Here is a 26,635-nt window from a genome sequence, read left to right as displayed (position 1 = left end):
GTGACAACAAAGACAGAGCCAACTGGAGAACAAAACTAAAAGATTACAAAAATCTGATAACCACCAAACGCACTAACTTCTACGCCCAAAAAATCAGATCCCCTAACCCCAATATTAAAAACCTATTCAAAATAGTCAACCACCTCTACGATATTCAATCCCTTACCCGCCCTTCCTCAGACTCCCCCCCACCTGCCAACGACCTGGCCACGTTCTTCAATAACAAAATCTCCAATCTCAGATCCACCCTACCTACAACCTCCACCAACCATCTGACCTATCTTGACACTCGGTCCCATGACGATGAAACCAGGGCTGATTTAATCTGGAACAACTTCACCACCCCCACCTGGCAACAATTCTGTAAATTCTACTCTAAATATGCCAATTCCCATTGCAAACTAGATTGCTATCCTCCAAATGTAATGAAAGTTGCCCCGACCTCCTTCAAAACCAAATTATATACCTGGCTCTCCTCCCACCTACAATCAGGCTCATTCCCTGTAGACCTAGGCCAAATACTTATCACTCCAATCGTCAAAAACCCCAAAGATCCCATCTCCCTTATATCCAACTACAGACCCATTGCGAACATACCCTTCTTTACAAAGTTGATGGAAGGTCTGGTCAACCAAGATTTAACAACTTACCTGGACAAATTCACCATTCTAAACGATAACCAGTCAGGTTTCCGATCCGGACACAGCACTGAAACTGTCATCGCTTCTCTGGTAGACTACCTTCATAACCTGTTCAGCCAAGGCACAAGTGCACTAGTCCTGCAATTCGATCTTAGTAACGCCTTTGACTTGGTTGATCATGCCATTCTTCTGGACTGTTTGGAGTCTATCGGTCTCACAGGCAACGTAATAAAATGGTTCTGGGGTTTCCTAGGTCATAGCTCTTACCAAGTTTACAGTGACAACTCTCATTCCGCCATCTGGGCCAACACCTGCGGAGTCCCCCTGTCCCCCACACTGTTCAACATCTATCTGGTCACTCTAGGTAATCTACTGCTAAACTTGAAGATCAAATTCTACATCTACGCCGATGACATCACCTTAGTCTTTCCCCTAACCAACATAACCCCCAAGATAAATACTCACCTAGCTTCAATCCTAACACAAATCGAACTATGGATGGCCGACTTCAAACTGAAACACAACTCAGACAAAACCAACTTCTTCCTGGCGAGTCCAAACGACAAAATCAAAGACACCTCAATCTCCCTGAATGGCCAAGTCTTTCCCATAACAAACTCCTTAAAAATTCTTGGAGTGACTCTCGACCGCAACCTCACCTTCGAAGCTCACACCGACCTTCTGGTCAAAAAAGGCTTTGCCGCCTTATGGAAGCTAAGATCCATCAGAAAGTACTTCGACGCTCCCTCATTCCGCCTACTTGTGCAATCCTCCATCTTAAGTCTACTCGACTACTGCAACATCATCTACCTGGGATTTTTTTTTTAAAAAACACTCAAAGATTGCGAATCATCCAAAACACGGCAATCCGACTGATCTTCGGACTAAAAAAATGGGAACACCTAACTCCCTACTACCACAAACTTCACTGGCTACCCCTGGAAGCAAGAGTGCAATTCAAGTTCGCCTGTTTCTGTTTCAAATCCATCCTTGGCTCGGCCCCCATTTACTTGGTATCCCATTTCACCCTAGACCGCCCATCCAAACTCACACGTAGAACCCACCTGTTTAGCTATCCTACCCTAAAGGCCTGCCGTTACAAAAGATATCTAAATAGAACTCTTGCCTTCCAAGCAGGTCAGCTCAATAACTGGCTGGCCCACATCATCTCTCGCACTTCATCCTACCTAAACTTTAGGAAACTACTAAAAACTTATCTATTCACCCGATTCACACCCTAAGACTTCTGCCCTACCCGTGGCCCCATCTATCTCACCTGTCCCGCCTCCCATTAAACTGCTTCCCTTTAAACTGCTTCCCATTAAACCGCTTCTTCACCTGCTGTTTGCACCCCCTGTTGTTATACCTACATTCTAGGATTGATCCTTTACGCAGATTGTCTTGACCTTCTTCCCTGTGCCATTTTGCCCTGATTGTACCTATTTTCGCTGACTGTACCATTTTTTCACCAATTGTACCACAGTTCGCTGATTGTTCCTTTTTTCTCTGTTTGTACCAATTTTCTCTGGCACCTATTTTCTCTGATTGTATCTTTGTATCATTTTCACTGATTGTCCATCCCTTCTTCATTGTAAACCACCTCGAACTACTATGGCTTTGGCGGTATATAAGAAATAAAATTATTATTATTATTCCTCCCATCCCTGTGCCTCATCTCCTCCCTCTCTTTCCCCCTCCATTTTCTGTCATCTCTGTCTTCCCCCTTTCTAAGGCCTAGTATCTTTCTTCTCTCCTTCCCACAGTCTGGCCTCTCCTCCTTTCCTTCTCTGGCATCTCTCTCTCCTTACTTTTGTCACCTCCCATTTCTCATGTCCAAATTGCTCTCCTTTTCTTCTCCCCTTCCCGTGATCTGGTATCACTCTCCTCTCCTTTCTGCAGTCTAGCATATCTCTCTTTTCTTTCCTGTCATGGTCTGGCATCTCTTTCTCCTTCCTTCCCCTTCCTCCTTCTCTTTCCAGTGTTCTGATATGTCTCTCCTTCCCTTTCCCTTTTGTGGTCTGGCATCTTTCTCTCTCTCCTTCCTTCCTTCCCCTACCCCTTCCCTCAGTCTCACATCTCCTTCCTTCCCTTACCCCCTTCCCAAGGTATGCTATCTCCTCTCCTTGCAGTCTGCCATATCTCTCTCCCCTCCTTCCCTTCTATCCCTGCACTCCATCTCTTTCCTTCCCTTTCCTTCCTGAGATCTGGCATAGCAGTCTTCCCCTTTTCCTTCTTTCTTCCCACAGAAGGCTGGCTTCTTCTTACCTTTTCTTCCCCATTTCCACAGTCCACCATCTCTGTACTACCTCTCCCCAGAAGAATCCAATGTGTGGAGGCCTGTTCCTCGATGGCGTTGGCAGTGGCTTGGGAGCAGGCAGGGAGACAGAAAGAAAGAAGAGAAAAAGAAAGAAAGGGGAAGAGGGCAGGGAGACAGGAAAAAAAGTTGGCGGAGGGAATGAGGTCTGGAAGCATACAGCAGGCTGAAAGAAGGGACAAAATATTGGATGCACAGTCAGAAGAAAAAGTGCAACCAGAGACTCATGAAATCACCAGACAACAAAGGTAGGAAAAATGATTTTATTTTCAATTTAGTGAACAAATTGTGTCCGTTTTGAGAATTTATATCTGATGTCTATATTTTGCACTATAGCCCCCTTTTACTAAACTGCAATAGCGGTTTTTAGCGCAGGGAGCCTATGAGCATCAAGAGCAGCACAGGGCATTCAGTGCAGCTCCCTGCGCTAAAAACCGCTATCGCGGTTTAGTAAAAAGGCAGGGGGTATATTTGTCTAATTTTGTATAGTTGTTACTGAGGTGACAGTGCATAAAGTCATCTGCCTTGACCTCTTTGAAAACCCACGGAATATAAAGTGTGCTTTGTGTTTTTAAAAATGTTATTGTTGGTAGATCATTTTGACTTGGTCATGTTAAAAGTAGCTCACAAGCCCAAAAAGTGTGGGCAACCCTGATCTAGTCATTGTTTTAAAGTTTAATATAACATCAGTTTAGAGCACAGCTAGCAGTTAATTCAAAATCATCAACAGTAGAAAACCAATCTATTATGAGAAAACTAAAATATAAACACCTATTATATACACATTTTCTGTACTTATCCCTTTCTTAATTATTATTTCAAATATGAAAAAGTGGAGATATTGACCTCAGCAAATGTCCATAAAACTCTACTAAAACAGTGCACTTTTAATGCATTTTCATACAAAACTTTTTATACCATCCACACACTAAAAAATGGCCGACGGTGTGTGTCTGAAGGGTGGAGAGGGGGTGTGTCTGATGAATTGAGAGGGGGCGTGTCTGTTCTAATCAATTAGCACAGCCACATAGCAGCATGCTAAGTGATTAGCACATGATTGACGCACGAGTCCTTACTGCCTACAAATTGGGTAGTGCTGAGGGCCCACATGGTAGAGGCAATATTAGCACATGGCCATTAATGCTGAAAATAGAAAACTGGCCATTTTCTGATCATGGCAATAAGTGGCCTTAGCATGCAGGAAAGATCCGTGGAAGGGTGCACTAAGACCACTCTATGTAAGGTAGACCTTGGGGAAATGCTTACTTATTGCTGGGGTTAAATAGTATAGAATATTGCTACTTTTGGGGACTCTAAGAAGTACTTTTGACGTGCATTAGCTACTGTTCAAACTGAATATGAGGCTAGATGGACCTTTAGTCTGACCCAAGAGTAGGCAATTCCGGTCCTCGAGAGCCACAGGAAGGTCAGGTTTTCAGGATATCCACAATAAATATGCATAAGATAAATTTGCATCTCAAGGAGGCAGTGCATGCAAATCCATCTCATACATATTCATTGTGGAGATCCTGAAAACATGACCTGCCTGTAGCTCTCGAGGACCAGAATTGCCTACTTGTGGTCTGACCCAATAGGGCAGTGTCTCACAAACTTTTATAGCTCTGGCATACTAAATGGAGCAAATGTTTTTCACGGCACACTAAATGGAGCCAATGTTTTTTGCAGCACATTATAACTGAAATTATAAAATTGCAAAACCAACAAAAATTTAAATTTGCAGAGTTATTTATTTAAAGTTCTTTAAGCTATGTATGGGTAATTGTAACAACGGTGAAACTAAAATAGAATAGAATTGCTAATCAATGCAATGGATTTGCTTGTTTTTGAGTGCACATTAACTCAAAACACGGCTCGATAGTTGCCAACAAAACACGCATTTCATCATCCACCATCGGCAGTCATTCTCATTTTTTGAATTTAATTTCTGTCAGAACTAAAAATCCAAGTTTGCAAAGATAAGAAGATCCAAACAGTAACAAAGCCTTGATTACTTTGATGCATAAAAATAAAATTACTTGCCGTTAGTTTTCAAGGAAAAATCACGTCAAAGAACGATGTTTGTCTGGGCGGTTGTATCCTTACGCATAGAGATGCTCATAACATTGACAGACTCTTATATATATGACGTGCATGTCTTTTATTCTAGTGTATACATAAGAAATTTTTATGTGCTTATGTTCGTAAAGCAGAGGAAAATGACTCACGGGTGTAAAGTCTGCTAGTAAAAAGTACATTAGTCTCTGTCTCAGTACACCGACAAATCTGCACAGGACAATAGCGCTCCAACAAATGTACCCCAACAATTGCGCGCATGGACAAGTGCGCGCATGACAACCATTGCGGCCTGTGACTGAATCTGCCATAAGTGGATATCTGGAAGGCCCTGATTTTCCCAGACTCCTCAGGCCCCGTCCTTTGGGAGGGGCTTGAGGCGCCTCAAGCCCCTCCCAAAGGACAGGGACTGAGGAGTCTGAGCAAATCAGGACCTTCCAGATATCCAGTTATGTAAATGGTTTCCATAATCATATGTAAACCTTATCCTAACACTAGATAGGAAATGAATTTGTTAAGTGTAGTGGTGGGTTCCGCCCAAACCCCCCTCAAAAAAGAGGGTTACTTTGTATTCCTCAAAAAGACAAAATAGTATCCACTGTTGGGGTGTATTTGACGGCTCACCTTCCATTCAGTGCACGCACTTGTCCATGCGCGCTATTGTCGTGCGTGGTTTGACGGGTCACCCTCTGTCTTTGTGCTAAAGTTTGAAATTTATCTCAAAGATTCATTAAAATAAAAAAAACATAGAATATTTTTCTAGAAGTAGTTAAGTCTACAACACTATTTGAAGGATTTGACTGTATGCCAGGGAAAACATTGATTTTTGCAAAGAAATTATGAAATGTCGGGCAATTTCCTTTTATATTGGATTACCTGTATAAAGAATCATAACGAACTTGAAATATGACATCAATGTTTTTCTTTCCTGACAGGGTGCCAGCGAATAGATCGTCACCTTTAAGGTGAATATGTGGTCTATAAATTTGCATTCAAGGTTAGGAGGAGATCTGTAGTCATTCCAATTCATTATCAAAAAAGTCCCAAAGTCAATAATTAAAAATTAACCACTTTAATCCCAAAAGATATGTACAAAATCATGTGGTCTTTAAACTGAGCAAGAGCAATTCCCCTTCATGATCAATCATAAGAAAAATTGATCAGATACCCATGAAGATAAGGCTTTATTACATGTGACCTGTGATTGTTAAGATCACCAATTTTCAACTGCCAACTCAAGCAACCTTCAAAGAAACATGATGGCAGATAAAGGCCAAATAGCCCATCTAGTTTGCCCATCCATAGTAACCATTATCTCTTTGTCTCTCCGAGAGATCCCACATGACTATTCCAGGCCTTCTTAATTTCAGACACAGCCTCTGTCTCCACCACCTCTACTGGGAGACTGTTCCACACATCTACCACCCTTTCTGTAAAAGAGTATTTCCTTAGATTACTCCGGAGCCTATCACCTCTGAACTTCATTCTATGCCCTCTCATTCCAGAGCTTCCTTTCAAATGAGAGAGACTAGGATTTTACTCACATTCTCCATAATACCTTGAGGTGCAGACACTGGGCTAAGCATGTTTCTTCCGATATAGCTAAGAGCATTTCTTCTGATGTCTTGGCCACTTTTGGCTTCGGCGTCTTGAACAATAGTTCTGAAAACCTTTTTTCAGAACAGCCAAGAACAAGGACAGTACAGAAAAAGTGAGGATCCTCTGTAAAAGTAAGGATAATACCTCAGCGATGCGTACGTGTATCTTTATGGGACTTGGGTTATAAATTGCTGATTTCAAGACCACTTACACAGACATGTTAGCTTGCAATACTCATTAGCCAGTTATAATCATATATAACGCATCTGTGAAAGTCTAAGTCCCGGTGCTGGGATTTGAATTAATAATCCTGCACATTATGTCACCCAGTTGTTAATGCCTTACAAACCTGAGGGATTTTTTCTGTTTTCCATCCACCCTTACCCATTTCCAACTTCTGCTTTCTCTTTCCAGAACACACTATAACAAACCTGATATAGCACAGGCTCCGTGAGTAACTACCTTTATATAATACATACTGTATATGTTAAATCAATTTTTTAAGTTTTGATATTTTTTCCCTGGGAAATGATGAATTAGATCACTCTTTAATAGGGATGTGCAGACAAAAATATTTTGATTTATTTAATTTCCTGTGTTGTTTGGTTTTCTTTTTTTATTTTTATTCAATTTTTTAGGGCTCTTAATTGCACTTGGAAATCTGGGCACACACCCAATTACTGCTCGCAATTTAATTGGTTAATAACCCAATTAGCACTTCTATTCCATTTTAAGAAGTGTTAACATGGCATCTCCGGTGCTATGTAGCCTTTGTTGACTTCCTACTGAGGCCTGTATTCTTTTTAAGGCCTAGGTTCACTAACCCTCCAAACCTTGTTCGATCCGTTTCCATTTGCATGCAGGCCAACGAATTCACTAAAGGCCTGCATGCAAATGGGGACGATCGTTAACACGCCCCCTACCCACGGCCAGGATCACTAGAGAGTGATCCCCGCTCATGCGCACACCCTGACAGTAGTGACAGGAGAAGCAGCCTCCTGTCACTGCTGTCAGGACTCAGCCCCGATCTCTCCTGCCTGCCCTGATCTCTCTTGCCTGCTTGCCGGACTCTCCTGCTTTCTGCCGCCGTTCCCTGCAGTGCAAGCCCGGGGTTTTAAAGTGGCCCTGAACTGCGGGGAACGGCGGCAGAGAGCAGGAGAGTCCGGCGAGCAGGTAAGAGATTGGGGCAGAGCAGGGCAGGCAGGAGAGCCTACACTAGCTCCACCCACCAGCCCTGCCCGACAGCCCCCCAGGCCCCGATCTCTCCTGCCTGCCCTGCTCTGCCCTGATCTCTCCCCTCCCGGCACAGCCCTCGCCCCCCTCCTGGCACGGCCCACCCACCCCGGCACCAAAAAGATGGGAGCAGGAGGGGTGTTCAGTCCCTCCTGCTCCTAGGCCTCCCACCCCTGGCCCACTCCTGGTCGGCTCAGGCGGTCGGGCCTGGCCCACCCACCCAGTACCTTTAAAATAGTTGGGAGCAGGAGGGGTGCCCGGTCCCTCCTGCTCCTTGCGACAAGGCTCCCTCCATCTTCAGGAGCAGGAGGGGTGCCCGGACCCTCCTGCTCCTATGCCAATCTTCGGGAGCAGTAGGAAAGTCCTCCCACTTCTGCTCTTCTGTCCGTCCACCGCCCAATAGAGGCTTTAGGCTCCGCCCCGGCGCATCATCTGATACACAGGGAGAGGCCTAAGGCATTGATTGACTGAGGCGCCTCGGGAGGGCCATGCCGGGAGGGGGCAAGGGCCGTGCCGTGCTTGTCGCGGGGAGAGAGGGCGATGGATGGTCGGGGGTGGGGGCGGCCGTGCTTGAGGGGTGCATTTTCTTCAGGGAGGGGAGCATTTGTATGTGTGGGGGTACATTTTTTTGATAGGCCTGCCTGTATTTTATTAATTTTTTTTTTTATGGGGCAGATATTTTACGTTGTAACACAAGCAAAATATCTGTGCCATGGAAAAAAATGAATAAAAAAGACAGGCAGGCCTGTCAAAAAACCTGCAGACCTGACTGTAACTCAGTTACCGACAGGTCTGCAGCAGTTGGGTTTTCTAAAAGGAAAACCCGATTCAAAATAGCCAAGCAATTGTTAGTGAATCAATCCCTTGGCTATTTTGCATGGGGTTTTGATAATTTGCATGGGAAGATCGCTACAGGCTTTAGTGAATGGGGTTGAAGGGAAATTTGGTCGCAAAGGGCTCGCACGATGGGTTTGCTTAGTGAATCTTGCTCTCTGTTAGCATATATTACATATAAAATTGTCTGAGGGATCTACTCCAGAATATCTACTAGGTTCACTTTCATTCCCGTCTAATTGAAGAGAATCCAGGACTAGGGATCCCTTTTTTTTTTTTGGGGGGGGGGAGGTTTTTTCATTTCAAATATTTGATTGATTTTCAAAATATAAATACAAGTTTGACAATAATCATTAGAAATGTACAATGATTACAAGTAATATACATATATGCAGTAGTTAATTTAAGCAAGAAACCATCTAATTGTACCAGTCATCGACAGAATTTAGGAATTTGGTTGGGCTGAGAACTTTTCAGCCCCTCTTTGGAAATAGCAATTTGGAGGTGAGTTATCGGGGACTCCTAATGCTGTAACTGGAACCTCTGAAAATGGGGACTGATTTTATGATTTACCCTCAGCTAAAGAGAGAGAGATGGATGCACATACATTAAAATATTTGTGATGCCATTTTTTAAATTCCTGACTAATGTTACTTAATTATCCATCCCTTTTGTCAACATTGAGACATGTTCTAATGCTATAATTAAATTGATTAAGGATCTATATCAGGAGTGGGCAAAACCAGTACATGTAATTTCAGTAGAAATTGTGTAAGAAGATTTCCCAACGAGCATCTCTAATCGACTTAAGTTACAATTATATTGGATTTTACACTGAGGCACTGCATGTTCACGATCCAGATAATGATATAAAGAGTCTAATCAATTAAAAGTCAGTCAGTCAAGCACAATATTTTGTTAACCAGTATTAGTATTGTTTTCAGTATAATCATAGTACCGTGTTCTCCCCAGAACTTTTTCCAGCCGGGTGGCACGAAAAAGTAGCCAGGTGGGGCGAGACGGGGAAATTTGGTGGTGGGGAAAATTAAATGTGCATTATTATCGCAAGGATGTGCTGAGACTGGAGTCGGTGCAAAGAATGGCCACCCGGTTGGTCTCGGGACTCAAGGATCTACCATACGAAAAACGGCTTGACAAATTACAGCTATACTCACTCGAGGAGCGCAGAGAGAGGGGGGACATGATCGAGACGTTCAAGTATCTTACGGGCCGCATCGAGGCGGAGGAAGATATCTTCTTTTTCAAGGGTCCCACGACAACAAGAGGGCATCCGTTGAAAATCAGGGGCGGGAAACTACGAGGTGACACCAGGAAATTCTTTTTCACTGAAAGAGTGGTTGATCGCTGGAATAGTCTTCCACTACAGGTGATTGAGGCCAGCAGCGTGCCTGATTTTAAGGCCAAATGGGATCGGCACATGGGATCTATTCACAGGGCAAAGGTAGGGGAGGGACATTAAGGAGGGCAGACTAGATGGGCCGTGGGCCCTTATCTGCCGTCTATTTCTATGTTTCTATGTTTCTATTTTTATTAGTTAATTATTATCATGAATTATTTTCCAGTGCTCAATATGACTTCCTTTTTTTAAGGTTTGACACTTAGGCAGTGTTCCAGGAGCATTTAAGCCACCCTTGAAAAAAAGTAATGCAGATCCTCTTATTCCGATTAACTACAGTTCATAAAAATATTGGGAGTGACTTTAGATCGACGCCTTACCTTAGAACAACACACAGATTTGTTACTCAGGAAATGTCTCTCAGTTCCTTGGAAACTCCGAACCATTAAGAAATATTTTGATACAGCTTCCTTTCGTTTGTTAGTTCAGTCATCGATACTGCGTATCCTTGATTATTGTAATTTAATCTACCTGGGCGCCAATAAGAAAATCTTCAAAAAATTAAGAGCGGTTCAAAACTGCTGTCTGACTGATTTTCGGTCTGAAAAAATGGGAGCATGTTACTCCTTATTACCAAAAATTACACTGGCTACCAATTGAGGCTAGAGTTTTATTCAAATTCGCATGTATTTGCTTCAAATCAATCTTCGGTATGTCCCCAGGTTCCTTGTTTCCCATTTCTCTTTATATCACTACAACAAGCCCACACATAGAGTCTAGTTATTCACATATCCTATTCTTAAATCGTGTCATTTGAAGAGATTTCTCGAGAGAACTCTCTCTTTCCAGGCAGCCACAATGGACGTCTGGTTTGGCAAAATCATGCCAAGAGTCTCATCCTATTATTGTGTTAGAAAACTATTAAAGCCTCCACAGACTCCAACTAATCCAGAACACCGCGGCCAAACTTATCTTCTCAAAAAGTAAATTTGACCATGTCACACCGCTCCTATCCAAACTCCACTGGCTTCCCGTTATTTCCAGGGTCTACTTTAAATGTGCCTGCCTAACCTTCAAGATCCTCCACGGTATCCTTCCTCCTTTTATCCCTCTATCCTGGAATTCCTCAAATCCAACCTCCACTAGATCCACTCAAAAATTAAAACTATCCTACCCCTCCTTAAAAGGCATCTCCCTTGTTGGTAAACTTGGCTCTTCCCTCCCTTTCAGAATCACTCAGCTCTGGAACAGTCTCCCTTCCCCTCTCCGCAATTTGAGCCCCCTTCTACCATTCCGTAAGCATCTGAAGACCTGGCTCTTCTCCAGAACGTAACCCCGTCCCGCTCCTGGCACTCTCACACCAACCTCTCTTCTCTCATACTTATATAATTCCACTGGAGTTCCGTTCCTTCCCTAACCATGTAAACCGTGTCGAGCTCCATCTGCGGAGATGATGCGGTATATAAACCCAAGATTTAGATTAGATTAGATTAGATTAAAGACACAACTATTTGACAAATTTGTGACCTAAGCTTCCTAATGCTTTTTAAATATAACATGTATTGTGTACATTCTAGAAATTGATGTATCTTTTTGAACTGTATATTCGCTGGATGTTCAGCCTCATCTGCTGTGAACCGCCTAGAACCATTTGTGTTCTGGTGGTATATAAGAATAAATTGGGTTCACATGATGCAGCTTGCCTGATCGGTCGCAGGTGAGGAGAGCTCTGCTCCCGCCCTGGTGAAAATGGCTGTTTAATCTTGCATTCTTCTTTCCGGGCGAGCAACCCCCCCTCAGAGAGTTGTGGCAGATTGCCCGATATTTTTGGCAGAGCTCGGCAAGTGGAGAGGTGCTGGGCATGCCCATCCGCACTACTAAAACTCCAGTCACCCCTGACTAAGATGGCGGCGGAGCTTGCATCTTTCACCATCCCAGCAGGTGACTGGATCCAGGAGATTACATGTTCCGTCTCCGCGGATCTGGCAGACCGCTTTAACAAGCTGCAGTCGGCGGTGGAGGAGGTCATTGAGAAGACTTACTCCCCAGAACTGGCAGATCACAGAGGTAGAGCAGCAGGTCTTGACCTCGAAGGACACGTGCACTGCATTGGAGGCACAGGTAATGGAGCTACGCAAGCAAGGCTGGAGGAGTATGAGAACTAGAGAATGACACGGGGATCGATCCCCGCAGCGAACCGCTGCGTGGCTGCGGTTTTGCTGCGGGTTATGGTGACCTCATTAGCAAATCGCCGCAAACGCGGGGACAAATCCTTTCACCGACCGCAAAAACGGTGAATAGATTTGTCCCCGCAGGCCAATGTCCCCCCTTCTAGGAACCGCTATTTACCTGTGTTTTCACCGTGCTCCTCATTTGTCAGATCAACCCTTCCTGCCAATAGAACCCGCCCCCCCCCGACGATTGCCCTCACTGGTAGGAGGGTGCCCAACCCCTCCTGCCGGCACCCCCAACGGCCCCCTATATCGCCAATAGGAGGGTGCCCAACCCCTCCTGCCGGTCCCTCCCCCAACAAACCCCGCCATCCCGAAACACCACCCTTAGTCTTACTTTCCAAGTTGGACCGGACAGCTCCTCGCTCGTCTGGCCAGCAGGCCTGCCTCCGTCCAAATGAGGCGGGCCCGCCCCTCCCCTCCCCTGCCTAACCCACAGGATCCTAGGGCCTGATTGGCCCAAGCACCTAAGGCCCCTCCTATAGCGGGAGTGGCTTTAGGTGCCTAGACCAATCAGGCCCTAGGATCCTGTGGGTTGGGCAGGGTAGGGGCGGGCCCGCCTCATTTGGACGGAGGCAAGCCTGCTGGCCATACGTGTGAGGAGCCGTCCGGTCCAACTTGGAAAGTAAGACTAAGGGGGTTCCGGGGTGGGAGGGTTCGTTGGGGGGGGTCCAGCAGGAGGGGTTGGGTACCCTCCTGCCGGCGATCTTAGGGGAGGCCATTGGGAGGACCGGCAGGAGGGGTTGGGTACCCTTCTGCTGCGATTGTCGGGAGGGCCGTTGGGGGGGTCTACAGGAGGGGTTGGGTGCCCTCCTGCCGTGATCGCTGGGGGGAGGGGAGACTTGCAGCCGTAGCCGCGGTCACTATGCTAATCACGGCAGGGAGATCTTTGCCGCGATTAGGTACAGCGGCCACGTCTACTTACCATGTAGGCTAACATTGTAAGCATTTAAAGTACATGTCGTGTTTGTTTTTGCATTGCTAGCCCCAGGGGTGGTGGAAGATTAGTGATTGAAAAACTGTATGAAAAATAACTATTTTAAATTTAGTGATCAAAATGTGTCAGTTTTGAGAATTTATATTAATTAATTTTTTCTCTGCGTGTTTTGTTTTTGTATAGTTATTAACTAATATTTAACTAAGTTTTAAAGTTTTAAAGAATGTTTCCTTTATACGTAAATAAAGAAAAGTGAATGGGATTGCAGTGGCGGTGACGGGGCGGTGAATGTGGTGGCAGTGGCGGTGACGGGGCGGTGAAGAGGATGGTGAGACGGGGACGGGGCGGTGATGGGGATGGTGAGACGGGGACAGGGCGGTGACGGGGACCAATTTTTTCACCGTGTCATTCTCTAATGAGAACCACTGCAGGCACTATAATTTGCACCTCGTTGGCCTCACTGAAACTGTCAAAGACTCAGAGTTATATGATATACTGTATTTGGTTCCTGGCTGCCGGAGAAGCTTGACCTCGCAGGATCTGGCCCTTGCTTTGAGTGTGAAAGGGCCCATCGGATTGGCACCAAGGCCACGGATGGTAAATGGGCAAGCATGGCTATAGCCCGCTACAGCTGCTGGAGAGTTAAGGAGGCACTCCTCAAGGCATTTCGGCACTTGGGGGCCCTGGATTATGAGGGGTCTAGGGTAATTTTATTTAATGACTATTCAGTCTGGGTGGCGGCCCTGTGAAAATTGATATCACCCTTCTGCATGGAGGGGTGCAGTTCACCTTGGCTTTTCTGTCACACCACTGGGTATGGCAGAATGGTAAAATGAAGCTCCTCAGCTACGTGGAATAGGCCAGAGCCTACATAAGAACATAAGCAATGCCTCTGCTGGGTCATATCTGAGGTCCTAGAACCTGGAATAGGCGATTAATCAAATCTTGTAATAAACTTGGAAACTTGGTCCATCGTGCCCAGCAGTCCGTTCACGCGGAGGCCCAACAGGTCCAGGATCTGTGCAGTAATCCTCTATCTATACCCCTCTATCCCCTTTTCCAGCAGGAAATTGTCCAATCCTTTCTTGAACCCCAGTACCGTACTCTGCCCTATTACGCCCTCTGGAAGCGCATTCCAGGTATCCACCACACGTTGGGTAAAGAAAAACTTCCTAGCATTCGTTTTGAATCTGTCCCCTTACAACTTTTCTGAATGCCCTCTTGTTCTTTTATTTTTCGAAAGTTTGAAGAATCTGTCCCTCTCCACTCTCTCTATGCCATTCATGATCTTGTAAGTCTCTATCATATCCCCTCTAAGTCTCCTCTTCTCCAGGGAAAAGAGTCCCAGTTTCTCCAATCTCTCAGCGTATGAAAGGTTTTCCATACCTTTTATCAGACGTGTCGCTCTCCTCTGAACCCTCTCGAGTATCGCCATATCCTTCTTACTCCAGATGCGGATGCACCATCGCCCGATACAACGGCAGGATAACTTCTTTCGTTCTGGTTGTAATACCCTTCTTGATTATATCTAGCATTCTATTCGCTCTCTTAGCGGCCGCTGCATACTGTGCCGTCGGCTTCATTGTCATGTCCACCATTACCCCAAGTCCCTTTCTTGGGTACTCTCATTCAATAACATCCCTCCCATCGTATAGTTGTACATCGGGTTTCTGCTTCTCACATGTAGTACTTTACATTTCTCAATGCTGAACTTCATCTGCCATCTCGTCGCCCATTCCCCTAGTTTGTTCAAGTCCCTTTGTAATTCTTTGCAGTCCTCTTTAGTCCGAACTCCACTAAATAATTTGGTGTCGTCACAAATTTTATTATCTCGCACTTCGTCCCTGTTTCTAGATCATTTATAAATATATTAAATAGCAGCGGTCCGAGCACTGAGCCCTGCGGAACACCACTCGTGACCCTTCTCCAGTCCGAGTAGTGGCCCTTCACTTCTACCCTCTGTTTCCTACCCGTCAACCAATTTCTGATCCATCTATGTATGTCTCTTTCCACTCCATGGTTCGTCAGTTTCCGAAGTAGGCGTTCATGGGGTACCTTGTCAAAGGCTTTTTGGAAGTCTAGGTATATGATGTCTAAGGGTTCTCCTCTGTCCATCCGTTTGTTAATTCCTTTGAAGAAGTGCAATAAGTTCGTTAGGCACAATCTCCCCTTGCTGAATCCATGTTGGCTGGTTATCAGAAGTTTGTTTCTTTCAAAATGTTCATCGATGTTGTCTTTTATCAGTGCTTCCGCCATTTTCCCCGGAACCGAGGTCAGACTCACCAGTCTGTAGTTTCCTGGGTCACCTCTTGATCCCTTTTTAAAGATGGGCATAATGTTGACTATCTTCCAATCCTCCGGGATCACGCCTGTTTTCAGGGATAGATTGCAAATTTGCTGTAATAGTTCTGACATTTCCTCCTTTAGTTCCTTCAGAACCCTTGGATGGATTCCATCTGGACCCGAGAATTTGTCAGTTTTTAATTTTTCTGTCTGCCTGCTTATGTCTTCAAGGCTCACTTCCTTGAATGTTAATTTTTCTGCTTGATCTCCATTGAAGATTTGCTCAGGTTCCGGTATGTTGGTTGTGTCTTCATTTGTAAATACAGATGAAAAGAACATGTTAAGTCTTTCTGCCACTTCTTTCTCCTCCTTCACCAATCCCTTCCTGTCTCCTTCGTCCAGCGGTCCCACTTCCTCCCTAGCCGGCTGCTTCCCTTTAACATATCTAAAAAACGGTTTGAAATTTCGTGCTTCCCTGGCTAGCCTCTCTTCATATTCTCTTTTGGCTTTTCGAACCACATTGTGACATTCTTTTTGATACTTCCTGTACTCTTTCCAATTCTCCTTAGTTTTGTCCTTTTTCCATTTCCTGAATGAATTTTTCTTATTGCCTATCGCTTCTTTCACTATTTTAGTTATCCACACCGGGTCTTTTGTTTGACTCTTTTTGCACCCCTTTCTGAATCTGGGGATATATAGATTTTGCGCCTCGTTCACCATGTCCTTGAAAAAAGACCAGGCATGTTCTACCATTTGCCATTTCTTGGAAGTGTTCCTAAGTTTCTTCCTTACCATTTCCCTCATTGCTTTGTAGTTTCCTTTCTTGAAGTTGAAAGTTGTCGCTATGGTTCTCTTTCCTTTCGGTATTCCTACTTCAACTTTGAATTTGATCATATTATGATCGCTGTTTCCCAGCGGTGGTCCCACTACTTTCACTTCCTTTGCAGGTCCCCTTAACTCATTTAGGATTAGATCCAGAGTGGCATTTCCTCTCGTTGGTTCTCTAACAAGCTGCTCCATGAAGCAATCTTATGTAGCCTCCAGGAATTCTGTCTCCCTAGCGCATTTTGAGCTTCCAAGACTCCAGTCCTGCGTGCTTATATGTGTTGAGCATGTTCTCGGGGCAGCAGCTGACTTAGGAGAGGAGAGGTGAAGCCGCGTGCATGCTCATTCAGGATGGCGGCAGGCTTAGATGGGAGCCGGGAGGCGCTGACCGACTGTGGAGGCATCGGCCGAAGCGGGAGGGCAGCCGCACAGGACCCCGAGGGAAGGAAGGCACCACTTTGGAATCGCTGCAGCACCCGCAGGCAGGTATTTACCCCTGGGCCACCATTGCAAACTTTGGTTGTGGAACAAATCTTCTGAGTTTGCATTAAGGCCTATGGGGAACTTTGCTTTGATAAACGAGCGTTTTGGATTATGAGTATGATCCTGGAATGGATTATGCTTGTAAACCAAGGTACCACTGTATATGCAATTTAGATCCTGGCATTTTCTTGTCTTCATTTCCTTTCCCTGTGCTTCGGTCTTTAGTTCCTTCTTTTGTGCTACAATCCTTCTAACCTCCTCTTCTGGGTTAGTCAACCCCTGTAATTTGCCTGTTGTTTCTTCCCAGCCTTTTTCCCTATTAGTATCTTCACGGGATACCTTCTTCCGAATCGTCGACGCTTGGTCGACTGTCGGCTTTCCCCTTCTTCTTAGTTTAAAGCCTGTTCTATTCCTCTCCTGATGTTGTTTGCTAGAAGTCTAGTTCCCGCCGCGCTCAGGTGCAGTCCATCTCGCCTATAGAGTTTGCTCTTGCCCCAGAACGTTGTCCAGTTCCTCACGAAGTGGAACACCTCTTCCTCACACCATCTCCTCATGCACGCATTTGTTGATTGTAGTTCCTCCTGCCTTTTCACATCAGCCCTTGGTACCGGTAGGATCTCTGAGAACGCTATCTTCTGAGTCCTCATTTTCAACTTCCTTCCCAGAATCTTGAACTGTTCTATCAGCGTGCTTCTTCTATAGTATCTCCTGCTGACATCATTTGTCCCGATGTGGATCATTACTGTAGTCTCTTCCGTCTCCGCTCCTTCCAAGATCTTTCCAATTTTGTCCACGATGTCCTTGGTTCTTGCTCCTGGGAGGCAGGTCACTAGTCGATCCTCTCTCTCTCCTGTTATGTGGCTGTCCTTATGCCTCAGGATCGAGTCTCCCACTAGGATTGCTGACTTTCCCTTCTTCAATTTTCGCTTCGGTCTCAGGTCAGTGTCCTACCTGGCTAAGTTACCAGCTTGAACTTTTTCCTATATTCTTGGGCTCGTTTGTGTCACTGACCATGGGTAGCTTGGCGTTGTGAGCTGGTTTCATGTCCTGAGGGGATGTTGGACCAACAGGCCCGGACTGTTGCCTTCTGAGTTGCGATGTGTGGACCCCTGGGCGTTTTTTTGGCCTTGCTTCCCGGTCCTACTTTGGAGTTCCTGGTGGTGAGGCCAGACTATAATGCTGACCACTGGCGAGCTGTGTGAGCCTGCTTTGTGTCCCTGGTGGATCTTGGACTGACAGGCCGGGGTTTTGGCCTTTTGTGCTGCACTTCATGGGCCCCTCGGATGGATTTTGCACTTGCTGCCCGTCCCTGATTCAGAGTGCTTTGGCAGGCCTCCTACTCTCCTGCTGCTGCTGGACTTGTCTATCTATGTAGTGGCCTGCTAACCTGACCAGCATTGAGGCTTATTTCTCGTTCTGGTTGTGTTTTGCTTAACGTGACCATTTATTTTTTCATCAAAAGGGGACATCTATTAATTGTTAGTCCCGCCCCCAATCCCACCTTAGCCCCACCCCAATCCCACCCCCAATTTCTCCCATTCATTTTTAATGTACACATAATATCTTATTAATTCATAATGGTAACCATAAAATTTAAAAAAATTACAAAGCACACTATACGCAGAGAAAATGTTAATTATCATTTATATTTGGGGGTTTTTCAAAGATGTCAAGGCAGATGACTTTAAAATGTGCAATGTCACCTCAGTAACTATAGAAAAATAGACAAATATAGTGCAAAATATAGACAGCAGAAATAAATTCTCAAAACTGACATATTTTGATCACTGGTGATTTCATGAGTCTCTGGTTGCGTTTCCTTCTGACTGTGTATCCTTTCTTTCATTTCTTTTTTTCTGCACTCAGGCCCAACAATTGTCCCTTTCTATTCCCATGTCCTTAGTGCCCCCCGGTGCCTCCTTCCCATGTCCTTAGTGCTCCCAATGCCTCCTTCCTATGTCCCTCTCACTGCCTTCCAGACTTTGTCCCACCCCCACCCCCAAAGCCAGCCTGCCTACCTCCCTCTCTAGCCAAAGCCAGCCTGCTTGCCTGCCTACCTCCTTCCCTCCCTGCCGCCAGGGCAGAATTACCCAATAGGCCCAGTAGGCACGTGCCTAGGGCCTGAAATGGTCACGGGAGCGCGATGAAGGAGGGCATCAACATTGTTTTATCCAAACGGCGATGAGCCTCTCCAGCATTGATCGGCAATGCGGGGCCCCCACAATCAGCAATGTGGCTCCCCCCATCGATGGAAAGTAAGACAAGCAAGCAACACGGGTAAGAAAGGCAACAGGAACTGTAATTTTGCAAGCGGTGCTGCTTACCCAAAGCTTCCCTCTGACGCAGCTTCCTGTTAACTTACCTACCTGCTGCTAATCGCCGACATGAAGTCTTCTTTCCGACGTCAATTCTGACGTCGCAGAAGACGTTCTGGGCCAGCCAATCGCTGGAATTGACATCGGAAAGAAGACTTCGTGTCGGCGATTAGCAGCAGCAGCAGCAGGGAGGTAAAATAGCAGCAGACGGGGGAAAGGAAGGAGGGAGGCTTTTTAATTTTTTTGCGCAGTAGGTAGGGACAGGAAGTGATCGCCTGTCCCGTTGTCCCTGAGCACAGCTTCGGGACGCTGTCCCTGAAAATGGGACATTTCAGCGTCCCGAAGCTGTGTGTGGGGACAACGGAATAGGGGATTTGAAAACGGGACAGTCCCATTCAAAACGGGACGTATGGTTATCTTATTTTTGCTATGTTTTGGATTTCTTTTCTTGTTACCTAGGTTCCCCAATCTAGGAGGACCTATGCTTGGGTGTCTGGTTGCTTTCTTTCCTGCTATGCTCTTTGGGGACACGGGTGGGAGGGGTGAGGGGGAGCGGGGGTGTTCTCTGGGCTTGCTGCAGAGATGGATTTTGGGCTGTGTGTAGGGCACACGTGGGAGATAGGGGGAGCTGGAGGGGAATTGGGGGAGTGGAGGGGCCATTTTCAGGGTGTGTGAATATGCAATATGGCCCTAATTCTACAAAAGACACCTGCAGGTAGGCGCCCAGATCAGTGCGCTTAGCCGATCTAGGTGCCTACCACATCCTGAACTGTCATTACTTACAAAACTTAACCATAACTTGGTTACAGCTTCGTCTGGATGATTATCATTTATGGCTATTTAATTCAATTAGCTAATCACAAGGAATTCTTATACAGTACATATTTGCTGCTGAAGTCTAATCCAATCGAATGCTTATTTAGTTCTACTGATCGCAAACACTCACGAAGCTGCAGTATTCATCCCCATTTCTGCTTACGTTTGATCAATCTGAAGTGCTTGCTTGCTCTTCTTAGCGATTAAAGCACCTTGTGAGTCAGCAATGCTGTTTATCCTCATGACTGATTAGTTCCAGCTACGGTACTGTCATTTCCTTGACTGAATCTGTTTATCCATAATGGTAGGAATAACACTTCTAATTGTCAGGTCTTGCCAAATTTGTTTAGCTATTCTCTCTACTTATATGATTAAACTGAAAATACTACTAATACTGCTTAACAAAATATTGTGCCTGACTGTCCAATCTAGGTGCCTACCTTAAATTTTTTAATTGACTTAATCAGCACCTTAATTGAATACAGCATTAAAAATCACTTTAAAAAATTTATTTGCCAGTAGGCACTAACCTCGGTAGACGCCTACAACTTTTAGGTAGTTGTCTAAACTACTCCCTCCAAATCGGTAGTTTCAGTACCTGTGGATTCGGCTATTAGCGATTTTTGCCGGAACCTCCCCCTTGTTTTTTAACAACAGAAACGCTGCATCCCGGACCTTCCCCAGACCTTACCTGATGGTCTAGTGGCGACGCAGGACAGGATTGATCTTCCTACGCTCCTGCCTCGTGCAGAGCCATCATCATAATGCATGCTGCGAGTTCCTGATGTAGTCTCGAGACTACATTTTGATGAAAGCTCTGCACGAGGCAGGAGCGTAAGAAGATCGATCTTGCCCTGCGTCACTGCTAAACCACCAGATAAGATCTGGGGAAGGTCTGGAATGCAGGAGGGAGGTGGGGGTGGGTCAGAGCTTGCCCTAAAAGTTATCTGTGATTTTTCAATATTCACGGGCCAGCTCTGCCTCTATCCCCCGCGAATATGGAGGGAGGAGTGTACACTGAGGTACCTACCAGCAAGTAGCTGTGTTTATGGGTGTTTTGGGGCAGATTTGGGGTGGAGTTTTCACAAGCCAATAGATGCCCACCTTAGATGCACTCATTTAGGCCAAGAAAACCCTAGCCTAAATGAGAGTGCATCTAGAGTCTAGGGTCAATGCCTAGGCACTGCTAGGTGCGATTCTATAAACAGTGCTTAGGACTTAAAATCAGGCCCTGTTTGTTCTGCCTGATCCTTGTATAATTTATCAAATATCTTACAAGTAATAAGAGTGATTCTTCCAGTCGCAGTGACGTGATGATTCTGACTCCCTGGCTGGCCCCAATTATCTGGGAGGGGACTTTTAACCATGATATCTTGATGGAAGAATACCAGCGCAACAGCTATAGAATTGGTCTTATAGTCTCTGCCGTTGGAAAGTAAGTACCCCAGTCTCTAGCTTAAAGTTAAGTTTGTTTTTTTTATGCGAGCAATGCAGGGCTAATCCACACTCTTGTAGAGTACGGCAACTTAATCCTTGTTAGTCTCCCACAGAACTATTTTTCTTTTTTAATGCTATTTAACAAATTGAGCAAATGAAACTTGTAAATTAATTGAATACATTTTATTTTTCAAGGTATATAAAATTACTTAAGAAATTCCTAGAATCCGCAGAGAGATACTTCGTGAAGGGAGGAATGGTGAAGTACTATGTTTGTACAAACCGTCCCGATGAAGTGAAAGCTCTTAATCTGGATATAAAGAGACCCATGAAGATTATCAAAGTTCCTGAATACTCAGATTGGAACCAGGCTGTTATGGGCAGGATGGAGGTTATCAAAAATCAAACTGAACTGCTATTTCATAAAGAATTGGACTACTTGGTCTGTTTAGATACAGACATAGTGATGTTGAACCATATAGGAGTGGAGATCCTTGGGGAGTTGGTAGGTGCGCTTCATCCTGTATTTTACAAGTGGCCACGCATAAAGTTTCCATATGAAAGGCGCCCAGTCTCTCAAGCTTTTATTCCCGAAGATAAAGGGGATTTTTATTATCAGGGAAATTTCTTTCTTGGGACAGTATCGAGGATCTACCAGTTGACGAAAGCATGCTATGAAGACATCATGAAAGACAGAGCCAATGGTATTCATGCAAGGGTCGATGAAGAAAGTCATTTAAACAAGTATTTTCTCTACAATAAACCTACAAAGGTGTTGTCCCCTGAATATATATGGAGTGACAGCGTTGAGAGCCAAAAAGACATAAAGATTAAAAGGGTGAACCATGGAGATAAACCTTTTAAAAAGGGTACATGAAACATGTGTACACGTCTGTGTGTGTGTGTAAGGGAGGGAGAGATTTGAATGGCACAGAATCAAACATATCTGTGTTGTGGTTGTTGGTGTCAACCTCAGCATTTTCAGTTGGCCTAACCAATATCAGCAAAGGCCTATGGGAGATCATATCATTCATGTCTGATTTTAGGGCATGTCATTGAAAACAACCTTAGCCAGCCTAAATTAAATCAGTGCTTAAAGGACCTTGCAGCTAAGAGGTGCGAAGAATCAGAAACCATTGTCAAAGTGATACTGGAAATTCTCCCTCTTTTCTTCTTCAATCTCTCACACCCCACTCACCTTATTCACCATTGTTTCAAACAGTTTACAAATTATAAACAGAATGATACTGGGACATACAACAGTTTCTATATTTTGAATAAGACTCCAATCTATAAAAACCCTTTCTCTGCAACTCCCCCCCTCTCTTCTCTGTCTGGAACATCACCACACCCCCTCCCCCTTTCTCCACCTCTCTCTCTTTTTCTTTGTCCTCACAAATCAAGAAGCTGACTTTTCTCTCTCATTCACAAGTGCACAGAAGCAGTCTCTGTATTTTTAAAACTTATTTCAACAATTGTAATGCTTGATGTATCTTTATAAATCTTTCTTTTCTGTAATATTAAGCTTATTTCTGCACAATATATATATTTTCTATATAATCACTTCTGGCTGTGCTTGTCATTTGATTTTACTTCCTAATGAATCTTCTGCGAGGGTACTGAACTCAGGACCTGGCGGATTGTAAGGCCGCCTCAACATTACCTCTCCAAACTTTACATTTTGGGGGCTCGGTTTAGCCCCTGAGGAGTAGTGGCTCATGGCCAGTAGGGGGTGATGTTTATGGGACGGTAATGGAATGGATATCAGAACATGATAGTGCAGTATTTTTGTGGAGTTTTTCTACAAAAGGGCTTGTTTTTCGTATGATTCTGGGTAATTCTAGTTAGATACAAGCATATGTGTTAGTTAAGGCCACGCCCAATAGAAGCATATGACAAACTGGTGAATAAAAATCTGAAGATAAATGTAGCTAAAGCCAGAAAATCACACTACAGATTAATATAAGGGAAAGAATAATGTTATTTTTGTGTACTTTGCTATTTAAGCTAGATCATGGAGGAAATCATAAAGGATACATCGAATCCATTTTGGGTTCTTTGTTTTGCTATATCTGCTCTGTCTTTGGACACCATTTTGTGCCAGTGACTAGTTTCTGGCTTCTTTGTTATCTCTGTTTTTCTTTGTTTCGTTTTCCCGCTGCTAAGCCTTGTGGTGTTAATTGATACCAGATGTGCCTTAGGCTGGGAAGAAGTATTCTAAACTGAGATATAACATTTATGAAATATGAGTTATGAATGAATCAAGTTATGAATGTATGGAATGCTTGGCCAAGCAAATATGAATGAAGCAAATATGATTGTATGGCTGTGTATTGAACAAAAGAATGGGTTTTGAAAAAACATAAAATATATATTTGCAACCTAAAGAAATCCTAAAGCAAAATCTGGAAAAAATTAGAGTCAGACACTGTGTGTGAGACTGTCAGCTCAGGGGGAAACCAGCCCCTCCTCCTCCTTTTCTAGGAAGGCTTCTGTGGGCTAAAGCCATGAAATTTGAACCTGTCAGTTTAGGGAGAGTTTCTCCTTTCCTCTAAGGCTGAGAACCTTTCAGTATCTTTTTAACAAATAATGTTCTTAATATACTTTTGTGAAAATTATGATTTATATTCAGAAATGAATATAAGTAAACAAATGTAATGTTCTGAAACTTTGTCTAACTTTTAAACACCTCCTTTGTTGATCTTTATTGGTTGAGAAACTGATGATGTCACAATGAGCCAAAAGTATATAATAGAGGATCTGGAGATCCTAAGAGAGCTCGTTATCAGACAGCCAGCATTTGGCAACTATAACGATCTCCCGCTAATGTAAAGGCTAATTAATGCAATTATGCTGTATTCTTTTGGTGTGTCATGATTGAATATAAAAAACAATAAAATTACTGGTAACTTTACATTAGTGAAATTTTGCATTTTTTAATTATTTTTTCCACCGTGAGCTTCAAGTAGGCGTCAAATGTCCCTTGCTCACCCCCAAATGTAAGGTTTGGAGTGGTAATGTTGAGGCGGCCTTACAATCCGCCAGGTGCCAGGTTCGATACCCTCGTTGAAGATTCAGTAGGAAGTAAAATTACTGACAAAGACCACTAAGAGTGCTTGCATAAAGAATATATATATTGTGCAGAAATAAGCTTAATATTACAGAAACCCAAACAAAAACTACTCCACACAAAAACTTCCACAACCTTAACAAGATACTACAAAAAGGCAGAATAGTCAAAGGTTCAAGGGAGGGGTCGCTCAGAGTTATTTTAATCCCCTACTGCTCTAAACAGCAAAATATTTTGTAAATATAGGGAGCCCTCAGTGTGAACAAGCAGCCATAGGAGACCAGCTCCAATGCTTCACAGACAGGCAGAGGTCATAAACTCCCACCTGCACACCATCACTGGGCCCCCGTTGTGTGCAATGATTTAAATAAATTACATGAAGTGGAAACACTCACAACTCAATCAACTATAATCACACATAAAAGTGAAAACCAAATGAAAAATCTCTGAGCGGCCCCTAGCCGAACCTATCCAGCCAGCTCCCCAGCCAAAAATGAAATCACAGATAAAACCCCAAACTTAACTGAATGAAATAAACCTCTGAAGCAACAAAATCAAATGCAACAGAACACCAGATTCAACCAGCCTGGTTTCGGAGACAAGCCCTTCTTCAGGAACCCATACTGGAAGTTGTAACGATCCGAGTCGGCTGGAAAGGGGTGGAGCTAACAGAGAAGCACGCACGCCAGCTAAAAAGCAGACCAGGAGTAACGTCACCCATACATACACCAATCACACATAAACACGTCATTCAAGATAACCACACAAAAGATCAAAGGAAACCGCGGAAATTAAAGGTCCAGACCTCCACCGGGCTAAATGATGGTGTGCCAATCCACACTATCATTCAGTCCCAAATGATGAACTGCCTCCAAATGGAAGATCCAAAATTGTTCTTGGAAATTCAGATGGGCCTGCTTATCGCCCCTGAAATCCCCAGGTAGCTGTTCAAGAACAAACCAATGTAGATCTGTAAACTGGTGACCTTTAATTTCTGCGGTTTTCTTTGATCTTTTGTGTGTTTATCTTGAATGACGTGTTTATGTGTGATTGGTGTATGTGTGGGTGATGTTACTCCTGGTCTGCTTTTTAGCTGGCGTGCGTGCTTCTCTGTTAGCTCCACCCCTTTCCAGCTGACTCGGATCGTTACAACTTCCAGTATGGGTTCCTGAAGGGCTTGTCTCCGAAACCAGGCTGGTTGAACCTGGTGTTCTGTTGCGTTTGATTTTGGTGCTTCAGAGGTTTATTTCATTCAGTTAAGTTTGGGGTTTTATCTGTGATTTCATTTTTGGCTGGGGAGCTGGCTGGATAGGTTCAGCTAGGCGCCGCTCAGAGATTTTTCATTTGGTTTTCACTTTTATGTGTGATTATAGTTGATTGAGTTGTGAGTGTTTCCACTTCATGTAATTTATTTAAATCATTGCACACAACGGGGGCCCAGTGATGGTGTGCGGGTGGGAGTTTATGACCTCTGCCTGTCTGTGAAGCGTTGGTCTCCTATGGCTGCTTGTTCACACTGAGGGCTCCCTATATTTACAAAATATTTTGCTGTTTAGAGCGGTAGGGGATTATAATTCCTCTGAGCGACCCCTCCCTTGAACCTTTGACTATTCTGCCTTTTTGTAATATTACAGAAAAGCAAGATTCATAAAGATTACAATTAAGGAGAGAGAGAATGCAGTTTCCTTGCCTTACAAAGTCCAAAGGAAAAACAGAGAAGAAAGTGATGATGTTCCACACAGATAGCAAGAGAGAGGTGATGTTCCAGGGAGAGATTTTGTAGAGAGGGCAAGAGAGGGGGTGATAGAGAGAGGGGGGCTTTTATAGATTGGAGTCTTGTTCTAAAAAATAGAATCTATTGAACTTCAATAGAATCTATTGAAGTTAAGTACCCTATCTTTTGTAAACTGTTTGAAACAATGGTTAGTTTCATTGATAAGGAAGGTGAGTGAGGTGTGAGAGATTGGAGAAGAAAAGAGGGAGAATTTCCAATATCACGTTGACAGTGGTTTCTGATTTTTCGCACCTCTTAGCTGCTAGGTCCTTTAAGCACTGATTTGATTTAGGCTGGCTAAGGTTGTTTTCAATGACATGCCCTAAAATCAGACATGAATGATATGATCTCTCAAAGGCTTTTGCTGACATTGGTTAGGCCAACTGAAAATGCTGAGGTTGACAGTGGGGAGG

General features: G+C 44.3%; 1 protein-coding gene across 1 annotated transcript in view; it reads left to right on the top strand.

The window, feature by feature from the left end:
* Positions 1-22,255, top strand: part of LOC117346320 (histo-blood group ABO system transferase-like) — a 31,529-nt gene extending 9,274 nt beyond the window's left edge. The window contains exons 5-8 of the mRNA XM_033915719.1: positions 5,964-5,993; positions 7,042-7,077; positions 21,242-21,376; positions 21,574-22,255. Of these exons, the coding sequence (XP_033771610.1) occupies positions 5,964-5,993; positions 7,042-7,077; positions 21,242-21,376; positions 21,574-22,255 (883 nt within the window). The remainder of the gene's footprint in view (positions 1-5,963; positions 5,994-7,041; positions 7,078-21,241; positions 21,377-21,573) is intronic.
* Positions 22,256-26,635: the final 4,380 nt, after the last annotated feature.

Source organism: Geotrypetes seraphini, chromosome 12 (genome assembly GCF_902459505.1).
Source record: "Geotrypetes seraphini chromosome 12, aGeoSer1.1, whole genome shotgun sequence".
In the NCBI taxonomy this organism is placed as follows: domain Eukaryota; kingdom Metazoa; phylum Chordata; class Amphibia; order Gymnophiona; family Dermophiidae; genus Geotrypetes; species Geotrypetes seraphini.
The sequence above is the reverse complement of the archived record's forward strand: the minus strand, read 5'-3'. Positions and strand labels throughout refer to the sequence as shown.